At 41.5% G+C, this 19,762-nt stretch overlaps 1 protein-coding gene across 1 annotated transcript; it reads right to left on the bottom strand.

The window, feature by feature from the left end:
- Nucleotides 1–32: 32 nt before the first annotated feature.
- On the bottom strand, nucleotides 33–19,493 carry LOC117873086 (leukocyte elastase inhibitor-like). The gene is made up of 8 exons (XM_034762107.1): nucleotides 19,448–19,493; nucleotides 9,922–10,106; nucleotides 8,589–8,720; nucleotides 7,913–8,056; nucleotides 7,255–7,372; nucleotides 5,845–5,987; nucleotides 956–1,111; nucleotides 33–806 (listed from the first exon to the last, which is right to left on the bottom strand). The coding sequence occupies exons 2-8, from the start codon at nucleotides 10,087–10,089 to the stop codon at nucleotides 402–404; spliced, it is 1,266 nt and encodes a 421-aa protein (XP_034617998.1). The 5' UTR covers nucleotides 10,090–10,106; nucleotides 19,448–19,493; the 3' UTR covers nucleotides 33–401.
- Nucleotides 19,494–19,762: the final 269 nt, after the last annotated feature.

The following is a 19,762-nucleotide window of genomic DNA, read 5'->3' as shown; positions in this document are numbered from 1 at the left end:
TGGAAGAAATAAAAGGGCATTTTTTACGTGGTTTTTTTTTTTTAATCATCCATGTCGGGGCCCCGCCTAAAATGTTCAAATTGGGCCCCGCACTTCCTAAATGCCCTGATCAGAAGCATGAAGGTGCTATGCCAAGTACTTCTTGAGTTTGAGCTCAGTCTGAACTGCCGACCTATGTTAGTGAAAGGGATTCTGCTTTGTGGGAGTGGCCTGTGCCCCTGATATGGACCCTAATTCTCTCCTCTCTATGGAAGGGGTCTAGAAAGCTATCACCAAAATTCCTAGCTTGTTATTTCAAAGGATTATAAAAGCACTAAGAAAATAAACCTGTCCCAGTATTTCAGGGTAGAAGAATATAATATAATCTGTTGTGCTTGCTGAGGTAGAAAATTGCCTTGATTTCAAGGAGAGCAGAGTTTTCCAAGGAAGAGTATGGTATTGGTGGGATTGTGCTGGATAAAGAAAAGGAAAGGATGGTCAGCCATAAACAGATCACCAGATAGATGGGATCTGTTAACAGCAACACTTCCTGTAGCAGCTGCTGCCAAAGTGCCTTCCTCATTAACTTCCACATAGGCCTTGTGGACAACCTTTGACAGAAACAGCTTCCGTGAGGGAGCCATTCCAGAGAGATCAGCTTTTGATTCCTTAAAGACATCAATCATCCCCATCTCTTGTAAAGGTATGTCGAGCTCAAAGGTGTCTTCAAGTTTGAACCGGGGCAAATACACCTCCACTTCCCTATCTCTCATACTTTCCAAGGAAGTCCAGCGTGTTAATTTCTCATAAGTCATTGCCCTTTCAACCTATAGGGTCCAAAAGAGAGACCAAGATAAATGACAAAGGAACTGAGAAGTTCTGAAAATTTCAGATCTTTATCCAAGTTTAATTCAGATAAAAAGGAGAGCCAAAGTTTGGGCTACTTCCCAGATATTCAGTGGTATAATGTCTTTACCTGTTCCAGACCAGTGGTGTCATCGGGTAGCAGTATGATCATATTCAGTGATTTTCCAGCATATGGGATCATAAGAATCTGAGCATTCATCTCCTGTATGTGGGCAATTTTAAATCTGTCTTTCTGATACATCATCTGCACAGATTTGCTCTCATTCTATTTAAAAGAAAATGATACATAAATACAACTGACAGTGCCCTCCTGCATTTGAACAAAAGACAATGTGAAGTGTTCACAGGAACACTGATTGCAAATAGGATAAATATTTTATAAGTCATTTATATTAGGAAATGAGAAACTATAAATCAAGGCATATCAGAGTATTGCTCAAGCTAGTGTTTAAAATGGGATTATCATTTGAAAAACAAGGTGCTGAAAACTGAACAAAACGAGGGAATGTAGTAGATTAATACCAGGGACTTTCACACCTAAAGATCTGGGGCCTGATGTGGATTTCAAACACTGCTGTAAATTAGGATCGCCTCTACTGAAGTCAGTACTCATCTGGTGTGAGAGTCAACTCACAAAAAATCAAGCAGCTGAGTTCCAGTACAAAGGCCAAATTCTGCTTTCAGTGCATTGATGTAATTCCACTGAAGTCAATTACAAGTGGAATTACTCCAGATTTAAAGTGGTGTAATGGAGAGAAGAAGTTGGACCTAACATAGATCATAGACAATTGATCTGGCAATGTTAACTTAGGGTAAACTGTTCAAAAGCTGGTAGGTGACTTAAGCTCCTAAGTCCCATTTTCAAGCATTATTAAGGCACTTAGGAGCCTATATATCATTGGCTTGAACTGATATCAAGGACTGAAAGTGAGAAATGTTTATTAACTGTCCAACAGTGATACGTCATTTTCTGCAGATGCCTTGGATTTACTCTGTTCCTCAACAATCACCCAAAGACATTCATTCTAAAGTTGAAAGTTTATTGATTAAACACAAGAAGGAATGCGACATTAAAACAAGCATTTATAGTGAAACTGGAATTGAGTGATTATGCGAAACACATTTAATTAAAACCTATTAAAGTTTGTTTTGTTTTGCAGGAGGCGAAATATCAGTCTCCCATGTTTCAGCAACCATTCTCTGAAGAAAAAGAAAGGGTTACTTTTACTCTCAGTCCCGATGTGTGAAGGTTTTTCACTTCTCTTTTTTTTTTTTTTTTTTTTTAACAAACACACAAGGTGGAGAAGAAACAGGATGGAAATGGTAGGGAAAACAGGCTCTTATTTTCTTCTTTCCGGGTGGGTGCTCCACCCTTGCTCTCCCCCAAGGCTCCATCCCACTCTGTCCCTTCCCCCAAGCCCTCACCCTTGGTCCACCTCTTCCCACCCCAGCTCCACCTCCTCCCCCCACCACAGCATCTCCTGCCTGCCACCAAACAGCTGATCAGCACCCACTATTTTGTTTCCGTGGGTGTTCCAGCCCCGGAGCACCCATGGAGTCGGCGCCTGTGGGAGGAAATATAGCTTTTGTTGATGTTTTTGGAGCATTGGATGGCTGTTCAGTTACAAATAGATGCTTTGGCTGGCAAGTTGAGCATGACACCTGTTGCTTGGACTCTAGTCACATTCCAGTCAGGGACATTGTCTGATTGGGCCTTTTCAACAGGGCAGGATTGTGGTCATGTCATCAAATGCACTGCATCAGCACCTGAAGATTTCAGAATTTGATGAAAAGCCGAGAGCGTGAGAGAAAGGAAGGAAGCAAGGCAGAAAATAACACACAAGGAAAAGAGGCAGAAGAGGATCTTATGTGCCTCTTTGATGCTGGCAACTAAGTATCCCTACCGATGGGCTGAGGACTCGAGGTCATTGGACACAAGCAAAAAACAAAGTTCCCAGAACAAGATCAGGGTCTACTGGTCTTCCTCTTGGGATGAAAATCTTTCAAGCTGGTCTGTTCCTTCTTTCTTTGTGTCAAGGGAGATGAGATGAGACAAGGTAGGAAGGGAGATGATATTTTTTTTTCCAAAAAGTCTCCTTTTAAGAACCACAAAACAGGGAAAAGTGGGCAGCATAGTTTATCCCCTCATTTTTTGTCCAGCAATTAGCCTAATATCCACCATGCCAATTCTGCTTCATTAACTTCTGGCTCCATGTCATCTACTTTTTACCAAGCATGATTTCAACAGTCTTTGAACCATATCAGCAGGCCTTTTTGTTTGGACTAATCCAGTTTCTCTGTCTGGTTCTCTTGCATGTGTTCGTAACATTCATTGTCGAAAACAATTTGACCTATTTCCCATGGTTAATTTCCTAGCAGGCAAAAAGTTATAAAGTATTGTGACATCTTATGAACTTTCTTATATTCTTTACAATTGAGCTTACAATTGGGGTAAATTTCAGGCATGATAATCACAACAGAACATAAGCTTCAAAATCACTGGGGTGCTTTTACGTAGGGATTATGAACACAATCCTTCTCTTATTGGTGTTAATCAACAGACACTCTATTGAGGTCAGTGAGCCTGATTCTGTTCTTTCTTACACTGGTGTAATTGTTGAAGTCAGTTAAAACTGATGTAAGTGGGAGGAGAATCAGGTCTACTGGAGTTATGCTGGTATAAAACCAGCATACATGTGATCAGTACTCAAGTGGCAAGATCAAGGAAAATACATACACCCCAACTGGTTCAGTTCACCTTCCTGTTATCTTTCAAACATTTTATGTCATTGGAACTACTTGGCATGAATAAAACAACACAGGAGAGGTGAAAATCATTGCTAACCAGTCATTTAAATAACATCTCTATGGCACTGTTAGGTAAAGGAGAATTGCAGTGTTGCTGAAAGCCGTAGAATAGAAGCTTTTTGGAAGGGAGACTTCCCCCGTCCCCATTCTGCCTGCAACACAGCTTCTTCATAGGGTCCACATAGGAAGAGATCTGGGACAACTTGGGTTGGAAAAAAATGCTGATGTCTGACAAGCCATACAAGTGTAGCCTCCCTGTTTTTATGAACCGTGCAACCAAACCATAGTTTCTCCTAGAATCATGAGCACTTCAACTCAGGAAGCCCCCCCATTTGTTTGTACCTTGCCCTGTACAAAGACAGAGCTTAATAACAATTATTTATTATTCCTCTTCCCCCTGTGTGAAGAAGATATGGCCTTAACTGCTAACCCCCTCTGAAGTGCACTGCTTATGCAAATAGAGTTGCTTATTTTAACAAATGGGATTTCAATACCTTGCTGACTTTTGTTTCCCAACATTTGTTGGGAATTCACTTTCACAATTTCTCCCCATCTCTGTGGACATCTGTATGATGTAGCAGTTCAGCAACCGACACCCATGTCCGGAATACAATCATATCTAGGTTTTCAGGCAGTCATTCATTCATATCATTTATCTTCTAGAAGTTACCATCTTTAATGGGCGTCTCATCCTTTTTTATATCTTTGTTTAGGTTGTTGCTCAAGTCTTATTTTAGGTGTAACCAATTTGCTCAGAGAGGAATTTTTAAGGTCACACCCTCTTTTACTGTTCAATAAAATTCCCCTCCCTGCTATGCTGTATTTAAGTAAAAAGGTGTAGCTGAGATTTGTATGTGATATGGTGCTCACAAACACACTGACTGTTCGCAGCTATAGAACAGACTCTTTTTTTCCATATTCTCAAGAAAATAGTAAAAGCTTCAGGTATAAATGAACCCATTAGATATTGTAGCAACACCATCTTGCTAGTCTCCTAACCCTGCAAAGGGGAGGGTGGGAATATAGGTTGCTGACCTTTTTTGTTTTTAATGAGTGAAGAACGGGACTCTCAACAAAAATCTGCATGTTTTATTACTGTAGAAATTCAGGTCTCGTCTTATCTATTTTGTTTTTCCTGAAAGAACTCATGGATGAGAACTGGTAAGATGCTGGCACAATAGATAGCAAGCAAGCAAAATTGGATTAAGTGAGAGAAATGACTGTTTATTTCTGATAACATCAGTTGGACTCAAATGCTGGAAAAATATTTTTGTAAAGATTCAACATGTCCCACCTCTTTTGAACTGGCACCTTAGGCCTCTAAGACCTCAGCTAAACAGGGAAAGCCAGCTTTGACATTCCCTGAAATCCTATGGCAAACAAAGAAAAAAAATGACATTTTTTTGGACATGATAAAAAAAAGCAAACACAAACCTGTTTTTTTGTTTTTGTTTTTCCTTTGCTGTTTGCCTTTGAATGTGAAGTATAATAGACATTTTGTTGCAATTTCATTTTTAAATTCCCCAAACTTATGCTTTTTGTTAAAGTATAACGAACACTTAATAAAATCTGACACAATTGCCTTAAGATTGTGAGAAATCTGAACTTCAGACTTTCTCGTTTGTCTGACAGATGTGTGGGACATCACTAGTACCATAAACAAATTCATGTCTAAACCCGACCTTCCTTCCCTAGTTTTCTGACACTTATCTGGTATTACTAGCACCTGCAGGACTGGGCTTAAGATGCTGAAGTTGAAGCTCAAATTTTCTGCATGTGCTCAACTTTAGACACATGAGTCAACAGACCTATGCTGAAATTACTTACACATGTAAGTCTTTCCAGGATCATGGCTTAAGGGAAGTGCTGTTGTAGTTAAAAATAAGAAATCTGTATCCTGGTGTTTATACCATGTTCCAAGTATGTAGCGTACTAAGCATCTAATCTTGCTACAGTTTTGCTCTTGTTTTCTTCATTCATTTTGAGATCACTGGCCTCTACTGAAAAACAGCCCTGACATCTTTCAGACAGTAGAAGAGTCAAGTTATGCTTAATATATACCCACATTTTGCTTGTAAGGTTGATAGGATGCCCATGTCTATAGGCATACCTAAGTTATGCCCCAGAGTGACTTTGTTGAAGGTGTCTAAGATAAAACAAAGCTAAAAATATAGAATTCTGCTATAGTACCTGGTTTATCCTAAAGTCTCTTAGCATTGTGTGTTTTTCTTCAAACTTGTATTCCCAGGTTGCTTTGAAGTAGATTGCATTCACTAGCACCAGCACAGCGGTTGGGTCAATAATACCAGGAACAAAGAGTTCCCTGATTTTACCTTAAAACAGAGAAAAACAAGCTACATGTAAATTATTATTATTAGAGACAGATGGATCTAACTAAATTTTCATATATCAATATTTATTTATTTGCAAGGTTAATTTAACATGGGGAACATCTAGTGCTTGGCTCTGCAAATTAAATCTTTCTGTTTATCCACAGAACAGGGATGAAATAGCCAGCTGCATTGTAAGCTTCTCTATGCACTGCTACTAATATGACTCAGCCCTGATTTAGAAGGATTAAGTAGATAGTTCACTTAAACCCATCACATTCAACAAGGGTATAGACATTCACCCCTGTGCAGGGGGCCAGCACCATTTCAGTTGCATTTTTTTAGTCATATATGGACAGTCTGGCTCCGGGGATTGGTAATAATCTGTGTAGTTTTTTACTTCCATTCTGAGGCCTGAAGTTGGAGTTAACTGGTGCACAGCCCTTGGGCTGGTTCTCTGTACAAGCATGCATTTTCAGCATTGTGAGGCTGCTTTTGAAATGTGGACCTCAGGTTCTGATACTAGGAACCTGACTGAAAACAACAACTCTTTCCACATGGGTCATTGGACAGTCTTCAGCTGATAACTTCTTATTCACAACTGACTTGTTTACAGAGACAAAGCCAAATCTATGACTTAGAGAAAAAGCTCCACCATTCAAAACCAGTCCCCTGAGCCATTCTGTCCACATTCAGCTTGAAATTTCAAAGCTTGATTACCTTTGGCTAGGTGAGATTGCAGCCTAGGTAAAGGGAATGTGCCATATATTTTGTTCAAGCCAGTGTGCAAGAGATCATTACTCATGTTTGGGTTCTTAAAGGATATGGCAACGGAAAATGTAAGTTACTCATGATGTGACCCTCCCTGGCAGTTAGGACATCATCCACGCCCTGGGCATTGCTCTGTAGGCTCTGCTTCCCACACGATCAGACTCTTGATCTGCCTTCTCCTGTTCCCTGGCTTTGCTCCACCTCACAGCTACACCCACAGCTTCTGTTGCCCCCATTTGTTGCCCCAGCACTGTGGACCCATATTCTTGTCATCAACCAGGATATGAAGGCAATGTTATACAAATGAGAATGTGATAGCAAATTCATTTTTAAATTTAAAATATTTTACACGAGGACTTACACACACACACACACACACACACACACACACACACACACACACACACATGAGGTGGAAAACCTTTTGTTTTCAAATCCTGGCTCTTTTATGTTGAAACAATGAGAAAAGCCAATGACAATCGGACCTGTGCTTTCTTACCTTGTGTCTTGCTTTCAACCCAGGAATTTATCGTCTGTCTGGCTGCTTCCGTAGCACTTTTAAAATCAACTGTTTGCAGCATTGCTCCATATAATTCCTTAGTGCATTCTAAATATTGCTGTATAGTAAAATAAAGATCATTAATTAGTGTTAGAATCCATAAATCAGATCCTCCATAAGAAACTGGGTGACTCAAGCCAATTAGAAAAAAAGCCATGCTCTTTTACAATTTGTTCAGGACTGAATTTGATGGGGAAACTAAAATTTGGCACTGACATCAAGTACTAGAATTTTATTCATTGAGCGTTTGGACAGAGCTAATTGCCTTATAGTGCAATCATGAACTGGACCCTTATTACATTGGTGATTTTTCATGGAGAATTACTTACCTACAATAAGTGTAAAAATAAGGATTAGATAAGACATAGAAAGTTACTGTTATTACTTACGTTGAGCATCTGGTGCATTCAGCCCACTAACATGTAGTTGAACAAAGAGAAAAGTCTCCTGACCATGAAGGAAGATTTCCCAAGGCCACAAAGAGGGGTTAGGCAGCCAACTCCCACCAAAAATTCTTGTTGAGTTGGCAACCCTGAATCTCTGGTATAAAGGTGATCTTTGACTCAACTATCACATGTAACAAAGACCGGTAACTTACCTGGTGAAAATTATACCCTTTTTGTGCAAACAGACTGTTGGCCAGACTCAATACATAGCTCTTGTTGAGATTTTTCAGTTGGGAAAGGAGTGTCTGGAATTCTGTGTGGATTCCTCCAACCAAGTCACATCGTGAAGGAGAAGGCTTCAAACAAGGTAGAAATAAAGGTGCTTCATTTTCTCTTTGTTAAATTTGTATAAAAGTTAAAAAACAGGACTGATAGTTACATTATACGGATGTTTGAGTATCTCTATCGGTGTGAGGTAGCATGAATAGCAGCATAACCATGGTAGCACAGCTAGCCGCAACAAGTACAAGTCTGCCTGAAACTGGTGGGCATGTACTCAGCATGGCTCAGCAGTGCCTCCACTGCCCCAACCCCTACTACTGCGGCTCCACTGCTAGTTATACTCACGCTAGCTCCACTGAGAGCTAGCATGAGTAATTGTACACAAGCAGGGGAATTACTCCCCTGGCTCTTAGTATAGAGTGTGTGTCCATTGATTTCTCCAGGATTGGGCCCTTAATCAATCAATCATGACCTCCAGATCAAGTATTTTCTTGATATACTAGAGTGGCCTCCTGCCTGTGATCATGACTCCTCTAATGGCTGTCACAGCCTGCAGCTCCCCTTACAGCTATGAAAACACTACTCTATCTTGTTCAGAAGAGGTACCTTTGGGAATTGAGGAAGTTGATGATATTGCCCTTCATTGAGATATTCTGGCTCAGCTTCTGTTGTCCCACTTTCAGAGACAGGCCTAGTTCCAAGATTTGCACTTCCTGCAGCTCTATTCAAATGAAGAACCTGTGGTTGAAATTGTAACATTACTGCAGCTGTAAGTGGCATAAATGCATTCCACAGAAAGGCTTATTCTTATCTTAAGATGTTTGTTACACTAGATACTAATTACAGCTGAGCAGGAAACAGTTTTCCTGAGAAAGTGTGTGTGTGCAGCAGTCAGGTTCTGCACATGGTAACCTAAGAATACCAATCATAGAAATGTAGGGCTGGACGGTACCTCAAGAGGTCATCTAGTCCTGTGTTTCTCAACAACCTATCCATGGACCGGCACCAGTTCTTGATCTCCGTGACACAGTTTAGGAAGGCAGCAAGCTGATTCCTGGTATCAAAAAGACTGAGAAACATTGATCTTGTCCAGCCTTTTGTCCAGTCTTTCAGAAGATTTTGACCAAATGTTTTTGGTTTTTCAGCAGCTTTTGGCCAAAACATTTTGGTTTTTGGACAAAAAGGAAAACTTTTTTGATGGAGGGGAAAAAAATCCTGACTTCTGACCAGCTCTTACAACTTTGCTAGTGGACAGGAAGCTTGAAGGACATTCTGCGAGGATGAGTCGTACGCAGTGTTCAAACTTGGAAAAATAAAGAGGCAGTGGCAAACTAAATTGACTTTCTGATGAGCAGTGAAAAACGTAAGGTTTATATTCAAGGGCCTGATTTTCAGAGAAGTAGACCTTCTGCAGCTCCCTTTGACTTCAAAAGGAGCTGTGGGGCTCAGCACTTCAGAAAATCAGACCCCAAAATGTCAACTTTGCGCAGCTGAGCTAACACCTCACTAAAATGAACGGGACAGTTCACACCTCTCAGAACAATTGCTCCAGGCTTTCTGCAGACATCTCTGCACTGGTTATATTTCCAGTTTCAAGGATTTCTTGACAAGCATAACTACTAGAAACATTATTTTTAAAATGGAGCCCAAGATGGTGGCAAGGGAATGGTGGCAGACTGCCATGTCACCATGTGACTTAAGTCCTGCCTCTACGCTGCTGAATCCTAATCATATCATTAGTCAGACGCTACAGGCAGGTGATAGAAATCATGATGTAGCAATTTTGAAAACCGTGTTTCTTTGCTTAATTCTGCATTATCCCCGGCAAATGCACTTTTTTATAAAATTATCACATCGTTTGTCATTACTTTTAATGTTTGCCTTAACAGAAAAAAGCATGTAAAATATAAGCGCATGTAGGTGTTTTGTTGACACTTACCTCTTGCATCTGAGTAGCAGTGTTACCTCTGGCACCCAACAGGACCATGACCAGGCCAGTAGAGATACTCATAGGGGAGAAGAAGATGTTTTTGTCTGCAGCATTTTTGTTCAGTTCATTGTAAAGATCAAGGCCCAGTTCATTAATTGCTTGAGAAATGGAGCCCATTGTGAAGTCACAGTGGGCTAGAAACAAAAAGAAGAGAACCAAATCTGAATAATTTATTTTGCTTAACTGTGTGAGACTAAAGCCTGAGTTTAGGTGAAATTACTGTATTTGATTGCTAACCAACAGAAACTTAGGTGCTCCTGAGCCAAGGAGGCTACTACTGATCATCATCAAACATCTTGTATAGCCATGAGACATCTTCTTTCCACTCTTCTCCACTTTCCAAGGTACAGCTCCTGACTGTGCCCAGCTTAGCAGCAAGAATGCGGCTTGCCTAGGCAATGATACTAGATCCAGCACTGAATATGCTCTGATTTCCTAACGTAGGACTGGATTCTTTTCTGCCTTACTGAGTGGTCTGCAGTGTTGTTGTAGCCATGTCAGTCCCAGGATATTAGAGAGACAAGGTGGGTGGGATAATATCTTTTATTGGACCTCCTTCTGTTGGTGAGAGGACCTGAAGAAGAGCTCTGTCAGCTCAAGAGCTTGTCTCTCTCACCAACAGAATATTTAGTCCAATAAAAGCTATTTTCTCTCCCACCTTGTCTTACTGAATGATTGCTAAGCAAGTAAGAACTTTGAAAAAGCCCTGGCTAAAATGGTATGCTTTGCGATTTCCTGATGGGCAGGTCATGTTTTGAGAGTGGATCACTGTTAGACTACTCTGGACTAGTTAAAACAGCACTAGGAGAGAATAACCTAATTACATACTAGTTATAACCTACCTCTCCCTTATAACTATGAATAGTTAGTCACAAGGTAAGGGGAAATAAATCGGTCTGTTACTATCTTTAACAATCACAATTATAGGCTAAGTAGCCATGCAAAAGACTTACAAAAATCACTATATTTATTACAGGATGAAACACTCAATGGAAAAAATATGAACTATAACTTTACTACTTGGTCCTTAATGAAAACTATACTATATACAGAATGTGAATATCTTGCCGGGTCCCTCATTCTAGTGCATCTTCCTCTATTCTGTCTAACTACATGATCAGGAAATGCCTTTCAGGCAGGCTTGTTCATCTGATCTGCACCATGGCAAAAATGAGCTAATTTCAGATCCCAGCTCAGTTGAGCGAGAGCCAGGGAAGGAGACCGATGTCTCTTGCTTGCTGTAGGCCATTGGCCCTGAGACTGAGCTGGGTAGCGCCCGACCCCCAGAAGAGACCGGAGAGGAGCTGCTGAGATTGCCAGCAGCTGACTACCCTGACTATCCCTGGCCACCAGAACACCTCCCTTGATTGTGGTAGGAAGTAGCCCAGTGAAACTAGACTTTAGTCCGGTTTTGCTGTCAGTGCTAGCTCAGTGTGTTTCGGTGGAATCCCCGCTGACCCTGTGGCGGAGCCCTCCGCCACAGTCATAACCCTTGGCTGGGACCCTACCCCCTTTTGCCAAACCCACCCCATCCTCTTCCCACATTAGGCTGAATGGCCTGTTTGCTGTTTCGCCCTGCCTGAGAGCCAGAGCCCCCCTAGGGTGTTGGCTGCTCTGCCCTGCCTGAGGACCTGTGCCCGAGCCCCATAGATCACAGCCCTTGATTTGCTAATTCCACCTGCGACTGGGCTGACCCCCACGGTGAGGCTAAGTGGCCTCTCTTTGAGCCAGAGTGGGAGGGACAACCACTACAGGCAGGATGGGTTTTCAAGGACTCACAATCATTAAATTGTGTGCATCATCTATATACCGTAATCATGAGTTACATCAATGAGTTGTACTGTAACTGAGGACAGAACTGGGCCCCAAGAACCCGGAAATAAGAAAAAATTCGAATGTTTCCAAAAATATCTCAAAATGGAATTATAAAACAAGCTCAAAAGGAACACTCAGGACAGTGTTGACACCTTTCCGAGAATCAAATCTCTCTTATTAATATGGCATTTTAGCAATAAGCCATAACTGAACAATACAAGTTTTAAAATCATTACAATGCAGTAATTAAAATGCATGGATTTAACCACCAGTCTCCAAGATTCAATTTACATTTTAAAAACAGTCCATAAAACAACATACAAAAATAAAATTACAGAAGTTAGGAATAAGCAGATCCATTTAGACCATAAAGAGCCTATCCCTTGCACAATTTTTTTTAAACTGCTAATCAGGAAAATAGAGCAACTGCCCATACAACAGAAACATTATTGCTGTACAACTAATATTCCAATTTTTGAGTCAATGATGCAAAAGGCTTCTGAGCCAAGATTGGGAAGGAACATTTAGTTATCAAACAGCAATAAAAGTTACAAAATAATAGGCAACACAGCAAATCTTCAACCTGGCCACATCATCTGCACACCCAGGTCGGTTAAAAACTTTGGGAGGGAAATACTGCTTCCCCTCTAACACCACCAAAACCTCCTTGATATAAAAAGTAAAAATAAAAGGTAGTAGACCGCCTTGTTGCCAATTGTAATGGGAATGAGATCAGTTAATGTGCCTTCCACCCTGTCCTGACCCTGGCCACCCTTTGACCATGTAAGCCAAGGGGTCTCAAAAGATAAAGTAACCTAAGATCTATCCCAGCCTTCCTTAGTTTCTCTCAAAGAATCAAAAGGAGATTTCAAATCAACAGTCACATCAAACTCTCCTCTTAAGGCAACAAAATTTATAAATCAGATGTGTGAGCATGAAACAATTATCTGTGGTTGAACAGCCATGCCTAAAGCTGGATGTTCTTGTACAGAAAGATCAAAGCTCTCAGCACAGTCCCCTAACCTCCCCTGAAAATAACTGGTTTAGATTTTAAAGACCAAATTTAAAAGGCCAATTGGCCAGTAATTCCCAGGATTATTTAGATCCCCTTTTTTTATAAAGAAGGGGGAAAATGCCAGCAGCCAGTACGTCCCTCAGTCTGCGCAGCTTCCAGCAGCTCCCCCTTGGCCTGGAGCGGCGAACTGCGGCCAGTGGGAGCCGCCATCGGCCGAACCTGCGGATGGGGCAGGTAAACAAACCGGCCCAGCCAGCCAGGGGCTTTCCCTATACAAGCGGCGTCCCAAGTTTTGGAAATACTGGGGTATAGGAATAATCAGGCAATACACCTCTACCCCCATATAACACTGTCCTCAGGAGCCAAAAAATCTTACCGCGTTATAGGTGAAACCGCATTATATCGAACTTGCTTTGATCCGCCGGAGTGTGCAGCCCCACCCCCCCGGAGTGCTACTTTACCAACGAATGGCCAAATTGATATGACAACTGAAATACAATCAATGGTTTGATTTGTTGTCCTGCCAGTTGCTACACTTAGGAAGTTAAATCAAATTAAATGAGCAAGCTAAAGAAAATGATCCTTTTAAGGTTTTACAGCAAGGTTAATGGGAGAATTCATTCCCATTAAATTGAGTAATTTAGGTCAGGTTCTGATAAAAAGCGGAGGCTGTTATTTTGCCTTGATTTTAAAGTACAACTCTTAAAATGATTCCCTGGTAGCTTCCCTTTTGGCTACTTCTTTCTCCCATTAAACGTTGTGATTCAAAAAGTTTGCATTATACTTGGTTTGTTTAATATATTTCCCTTACCACGTTAACACAATGCCTGTAACCTTCTAGCAATCTGGCACACACAGTGATTTCTAAAACTCTAGATTTATAGCAGCTTTAGAACAACACTGATTTAACCTAGAGATCCCTTACAGCTTCAACAACAGACTTAAGGGTTTAGTATCTACTTTAGGGGAACAATGAGTCACACACACACACACTCACACACTCACACAAATGGGCATTGGAGCAATTTGAGCATCCTCAAGTTGCTCTTCCAAAGGATTTTCATTCCTTCTCAGAGTCTTTAGTTCACATGATTGATCTTAGCTTAGATTAGGGTGACCAGACGAGAGATGTGAAATATCGGGACGCGGGGGCAAGAGGGGATGCCGGCGGAGCAAAAAAAAAAAAAAAAAACAAGAGCTGGAGGTGTAGGAAAAAACAAAAACAGAAAGCAAAAAAAAAACAACCAAGAGCCACCGGAGCACAGGAAAAATTGGTGGGGGCTGAGCACCCACCGGCAGCTCCACACCCTGCCCCCCGCACCAGCTTGCCTCCGCTCCACTTCCACCTCCCCTGAGCTGGGGGCCGCATCCTGCTTCTCCCCCCTCCCTCCAGTGCTTGCACCGCCATACAGCTGATTAGCGCATGCCTGGGAGGGAGGGGTGAGGAGGAGGAATGCGGCATGCTTGGGGAAGAGGCGGGGCCAGGGCAGGGATTTGGGGAGGGATCCAATGGGGCAGTGAGGGCCGGGCCTGGGGACAGGGCAAGGGTGGGAATGTGGGGAGGGATCCAATGGGGGGAGGGGCAGAGTCGGGTTGGGGCCAGGGTGGAGTCAGGGCAGGGGGGCCCGAGCCCCCTCCGCCTGTGCGCCGGGGAGCAAAATATCAGGATAATTCGCGTTGGTCGGGACAGGACAAACAAGTAAATATCGGGACAGTCCCGATAAAATCGGGACGTCTGGTCACCCTAGCTTAGATCTAAATTGATATCTACAAATATCTTCCTTGGTGTTGTGGAGGAAAAATAGTCTAAGGCCTAAACTTTGCTCAAGTGAACTGTATGTAGGGTCAGGTGAACTGTATGTGTGGCCTGGAGGAAGGAGAAGGGGGGCGGGGAGGAGAAGGATAGACAGAAGTCATAAAAGTAGAACTAATTGTAGAAATTATAAAAGTAGAATTAACCTTTGTAACAAATTATGATTAATAGATGTCAGGTGACAGAGCAAGAAACCACAAGCGGCAAAACTAAGAAAAACAGGAAAACTTGTTTTGCTTTATTCCTTATATGGATGTAAAACTTTTTAAGGAAGTATATGTAATTTTTGTGGTTTTATCCTATATAATATCTCGCATTTTATCTGTCGCGGGGGTTCGGCTGCCTTGGCTGACTCCCCCATGCATGCATGTTTGATTGATCAATAAAGGAGCCTCAGGCTGTCTGAGCCAAAATCAACAGTGTGGATAATTTTCCACAACAGTGCTAAGATGTAGCTTGAGCTCGTTCATATGTGGTGGGGTTTGATCTTTACTCTCTCCGTGTTGCACCTCAGGCTTAACTAAGATGGTGATCAGTTTTCTTCATTTCTCCTTCTCAGGGTGGCCAATCCAGAGCATGGATCAGGATACAAATGTTCCTTACAAGGGAAAAGCCCTGTGTTATGTACAGAAAGCAATTTACATGACACTGATATCCAGAAAAAAATACAAAATGTGCTTAAAAATCTCTAAATGGAAACAGAAAATTTCAAAAGGAGCATTCAGAAAAAGGCTGTGCTGATGCACTTTTCTGAGAAAACAATTTTCCTGATGAAAATACAGTAACCTAAGTATTTGCATACAGGTACAATAGCAAGTCTGATTATAGTAACCACAGTTATGCTTTGATGGTTAATGTGAATCAGAGATACTCTACTTGCTGATATTTGCAAGAAAAGCAAATAGCTACTTGGAAAAAGTGTTTTTGGAAAGAACCACCCAGCTACAATCCTTTTGGAGGTAACAAACCTTTTTCCATGCCTTTGTTAAATACAGTAGGGAGAAATGCCTCTTATGCAAACCTTTCTATCAAATGTTTGAGTTTTGTATTAAAGTAAATGTATATGAAATTTCAGTAAATACTATTAGAAGGGTAAAAGCTGTGCCCAAAGAAAGAGAGCTATAATAGTAAAAATATTAAACTAAATTATACAGGGAACAGAAACGGAAGAAAGAAGGGCTAGGTGCTAGGAGAGATGCCAACCTAGTCTGAGCATAATTGCATATTTAATAAGATTTAAAGCAAGTTGGAACCTATTGTGTACAGTGCCTTATGGCAGTTTGCATTGCATCAATCTGCTCTCACTAAGTCACTTTTAATGCTCCATTGTTTCTCATAAAGAAAAGAAGGGGGGTGTTTGGTGAACACAAAAATATAGGTATTCTAAGGAGTGTGAAAAGCACATATAAAAGGCTCTGTTCACATGAAGCATTGTGGTGGGTGAAAGGGATACATATATCTGTGCAAGTATTCATTATGAGTTATGCCTCACCTTGCATCCTCAAAATTTTAGCAGCCTGAATTTTTCAGAGGCTTTGTGAAATCTCAAAAAGCCCTCTTTGTGCAAAATCTCAATAAGACTTGTTTGTTTTTGTTATTAGGATTGTATAAATTCAAGGAGGAAAAGAGATTTAATATATCTACCTAACTAGCTATGATTATGGACATCTGCTGTCATGAGTATTTTCAAGTTTCACCTCTGCTAAATTAACCTATTGATCCCTTTTTCATCCAGGGAAATAGAGATTCAGCTAGATTAAGGCCAAATTTTTGAGAAGTAGTAACTAACTCTGAGTGCTTCAAGTTTTGAGTGTCCAACCTGAGACATGCTGGGTCTGTTTTCCACCATCCCCAGCCCAGAGGTGCTAAGTGCCTACTGCTCCAACTGGCTCAACTGGCATTCTGGCTGCTCAACTACAGAAAATCAGGCCCAAGATGTCGCAAGACGAGCACCCAAAACTAAGGAATTGTCTACACTTAAAATACTACAGTGGCACAGCTCCACTGCTGTCAGTGTGACACGACCTAGTCTGACAAGGGCTTCTCTCATCGGTATAAGTAATCCACCTCCCCAAAAGGCAGTAGGTAAAATCCGCACCCCGAGAGATGTAAATGCACCGACCTATCCCCAATGTAGACAACATGTAGAATTTTTCCATTGACCTAGCTACCACCTCTAGGAGAGGCAGATTACCTACATCTGTGAGAGAAACCATCCCATCAGCATAGGTAGTGTCTACCCCAGGGGTTCTCAAACTGGGGGTCAGGACCCCTCAAGGGGTTGTGCGGTTATTACATGGGAGGGTCACGTGCTATCAGCCTCCACCCCAAAACCCGCTTTGCCTCCAGCATTTATAATGGTGTTAAATATATTTAAAAGTGTTTTTAATTTATAAGGAGGGTTGCACTCAGAGGTTTGCTATGTGAAAGGGATCACCAGTACAAAAGTTTGAGAGCCACTGGTCTACCCTGAAACACTACAGCAGCACATCTGGAGCCCTCCCGCTGTAGCGTTTTAAATTAAAACATATCCCTAAAATCAGACAAAACTGTGAAGAGTGGTGACTAATTGATTTGTCTGGGAGATAATATAATCTGATTAAACAAAGGGATCACTCACCAGACTCCAGTTCTAAACCTGGTGCTGACACAATGCAGCAGATCCTCAGGGCTTGTCCTCACTACCCGCCTGGATCGGCAGGTAGAAATCGATCTCTCGGGGATCGAATTATCGCGTCTTGTCAGGACACGACATTCGATCCCCAAATCAACGCGCATACTCCACCAGCGCAGGTAGGAGTAAGCGCCGTCGATGGGGGAGCCACGGCGGTTGATTTGCCGCCATCCTCACAGCAGGGTAAGTCGGATCAGATAAGTCGAATTTAGCTACGCTATTCACGTAGCTGAATTTGCGTATCTTAAATCGATCCCCCGCGCCCCCCCTCCCCCCCCCGCAATGTAGACCTTCTTTCTCCATTGACTTCAATGGAGCTGTGACAATTTATACCTGCAGAGAATCTGCGCCTGAGTTTGTGTTATCTTGGGCATGTTAATTAATCTCTCTGAGCCTTCATTTTCACAGCAGGAAAATGGGGAATGTGAATAATTACCTACTTCATAATTAAATATTAGCAGAGCATTCAAAGAACAGGGAATAAAACTCAAGATCTTGTGGCTCCTAGTTCTCTGTTTAATCCATAAGCCTCTGTGGCATTGGAAGGGGCTCTTTTTCATCCATATCCTTCTGAGTGGGAATTTGAAAAAAAGTGACTGTTTTCTTTTTCAAACATACTTCTATGAAATAGTATTTCACACAACTTCAATCCTTTCAAAATGGTTCAATTCGTGGAAGTTTTGCAAACTAGAAAGCAGGTGAACTACGTTTGAAAAGCTGTCATGATAAATGTTCTGCTCAGCTGTGGTTACAACACAGCAAAGCTCAGAGTGAAGGAATCCTGAGCCCCAACACATATTATAGGGTCACCGTGCTGGTTACTGTTGGGAGCGGGAGTAGAATATGAGTTGTGCACTCCTACTTCCCCTCTGTGATTGGTTTGGGGCCAGATAGATTCCTACTGTGAGAATCATGTCACTAACACTCCCATTTTTATCGATTTCAGCACAAACCTGCTTGTTTTGTTTATAAGATTTATCCCATTAAATGGAACAATGGGCATGAACAAAGCAAGCAGGGTTCAGCCAGCAAAGCTGCCTTTAAAGAGACCTATCACGGGTTTCTCGTTTGTTGTGCCCATGTTTCTGTACAGGATTTCACTGAGACACAGCATAGTCCAGTGGGTGTGGCACTGTGCTTAGAGTCAGGAAACTTGGATTCTCATCCCAGCTGTACCATTACCTTTATGAGTGGCCTTGGGCAAGACACTTAACCTCTGTCTCTCAATTTCCCCATTTGTAAAATGAAATAATGCTGATTATCCTCTTTGGGAAAGCAGTTGGCAGTGCTCCACTAATTAGTAGCTAGTGCCTTGGGAATGCATCCCTTCCACTACTTTCTGACCCTATTGTTCCTGCATGAAGATCTTTTATATCTGTGTATTCACCTACATCTATCCTGAGCGCTGTGTGCTTTTTACCAAACATTAAAGCATAATCCAAATATCAAAGCCAACATTGCATATTTCCCTAGCCAACATTAACCTCCCAATCAATACTGAAAAACTAAAGTATCAGAGGAGTAGCCATGTTAGTCTGGATCTGTAAAAAGCAACAGAGAGTCCTGTGGCACCTTTAAGACTAACAGATGTATTGGAGTATAAGCTTTCGTGGGTGAATACCCACTTTGTCATGCGTCTGACGAAGTGGGTATTCACCCACGAAAGCTTATGCTCCAATACATCTGTTAGTCTTAAAAGTGCCACAGGACTCTCTGTTGCTTTTGAAAAACTAAAGATACTCAACTCTCCCACCTGTCACCTCTAGCTCTCCAAAAGCCAAAGAGAGGAAATAGGATTTGCATTGTGCCATTCAAGTGAACAGACTTGGGTTATTTTATCCAAGGGCCTCCACTAATTACAACTTCCGCAGTATCACATGCAGATACATACATATGTCACCACAGATTTTATCACACAACATACACTTCTAAGAATTTTGAACTTATCTTCTCCACGTTCAGATTTTTCATGGTGCTTTTGTTGCCTAGTTCTTCGAAAGATGAACAACCTAAAAGATCAAACTGTCTGCCCCTCTAAAACATTGTTCATTTTGCAAACATACAGAATTCCTTACTTTTAAAAATTTGCTTTTAAAACAGCCTTCTTCGCCAACCACAGTTCATAGTTACAAAACAAAATTGTTTAAAAATTGTTTACCTTCTTGTCTGCTTCTTGTCTGCTGAGTAAGTGAGCTCCGAGCAGTTTTCTGTGGCTGCTAGAATATAAAAGTCTCTGCCACTCCCCCTGCATAATGTTCCACCCACGCACTGCAGTGGTGGTGAAATCATTATAATTTAGTCATGTCAAAGTCCCATCATCTTGTAGTTTCTTGCAGCGTTTTGCAGGAACATAGTGTCCAACTATCTGGAATTAGAGTTTTATTTTGACTGTTTTGCCTGACAAGTTTAACAGTCTATATCTGTTGCCAATATCTCCTGATCACAAAACCAAGATACTCTTCACATTGAAATT

The sequence above is a fragment of the Trachemys scripta genome, chromosome 2, assembly GCF_013100865.1.
Source record: "Trachemys scripta elegans isolate TJP31775 chromosome 2, CAS_Tse_1.0, whole genome shotgun sequence".
Lineage (NCBI taxonomy): Eukaryota > Metazoa > Chordata > Testudines > Emydidae > Trachemys > Trachemys scripta.
The sequence above is the reverse complement of the archived record's forward strand: the minus strand, read 5'-3'. Positions and strand labels throughout refer to the sequence as shown.

Bases quoted from the DNA above. Each gene is read 5' to 3' on its own strand.
- LOC117873086 (XM_034762107.1), bottom strand. From the start codon at position 10,089: ATGGGCTCCATTTCTCAAGCAATTAATGAACTGGGCCTTGATCTTTAC. The intron at 8,721-9,921 runs GTAAGTGTCAAC...TTTCAACCACAG, and splicing joins CTGCTACTCAGATGCAAGAG to GTTCTTCATTTGAATAGAGC. The intron at 807-955 runs GTAAAGACATTA...TGGACCCTATAG, and splicing joins ACACCACTGGTCTGGAACAG to GTTGAAAGGGCAATGACTTA.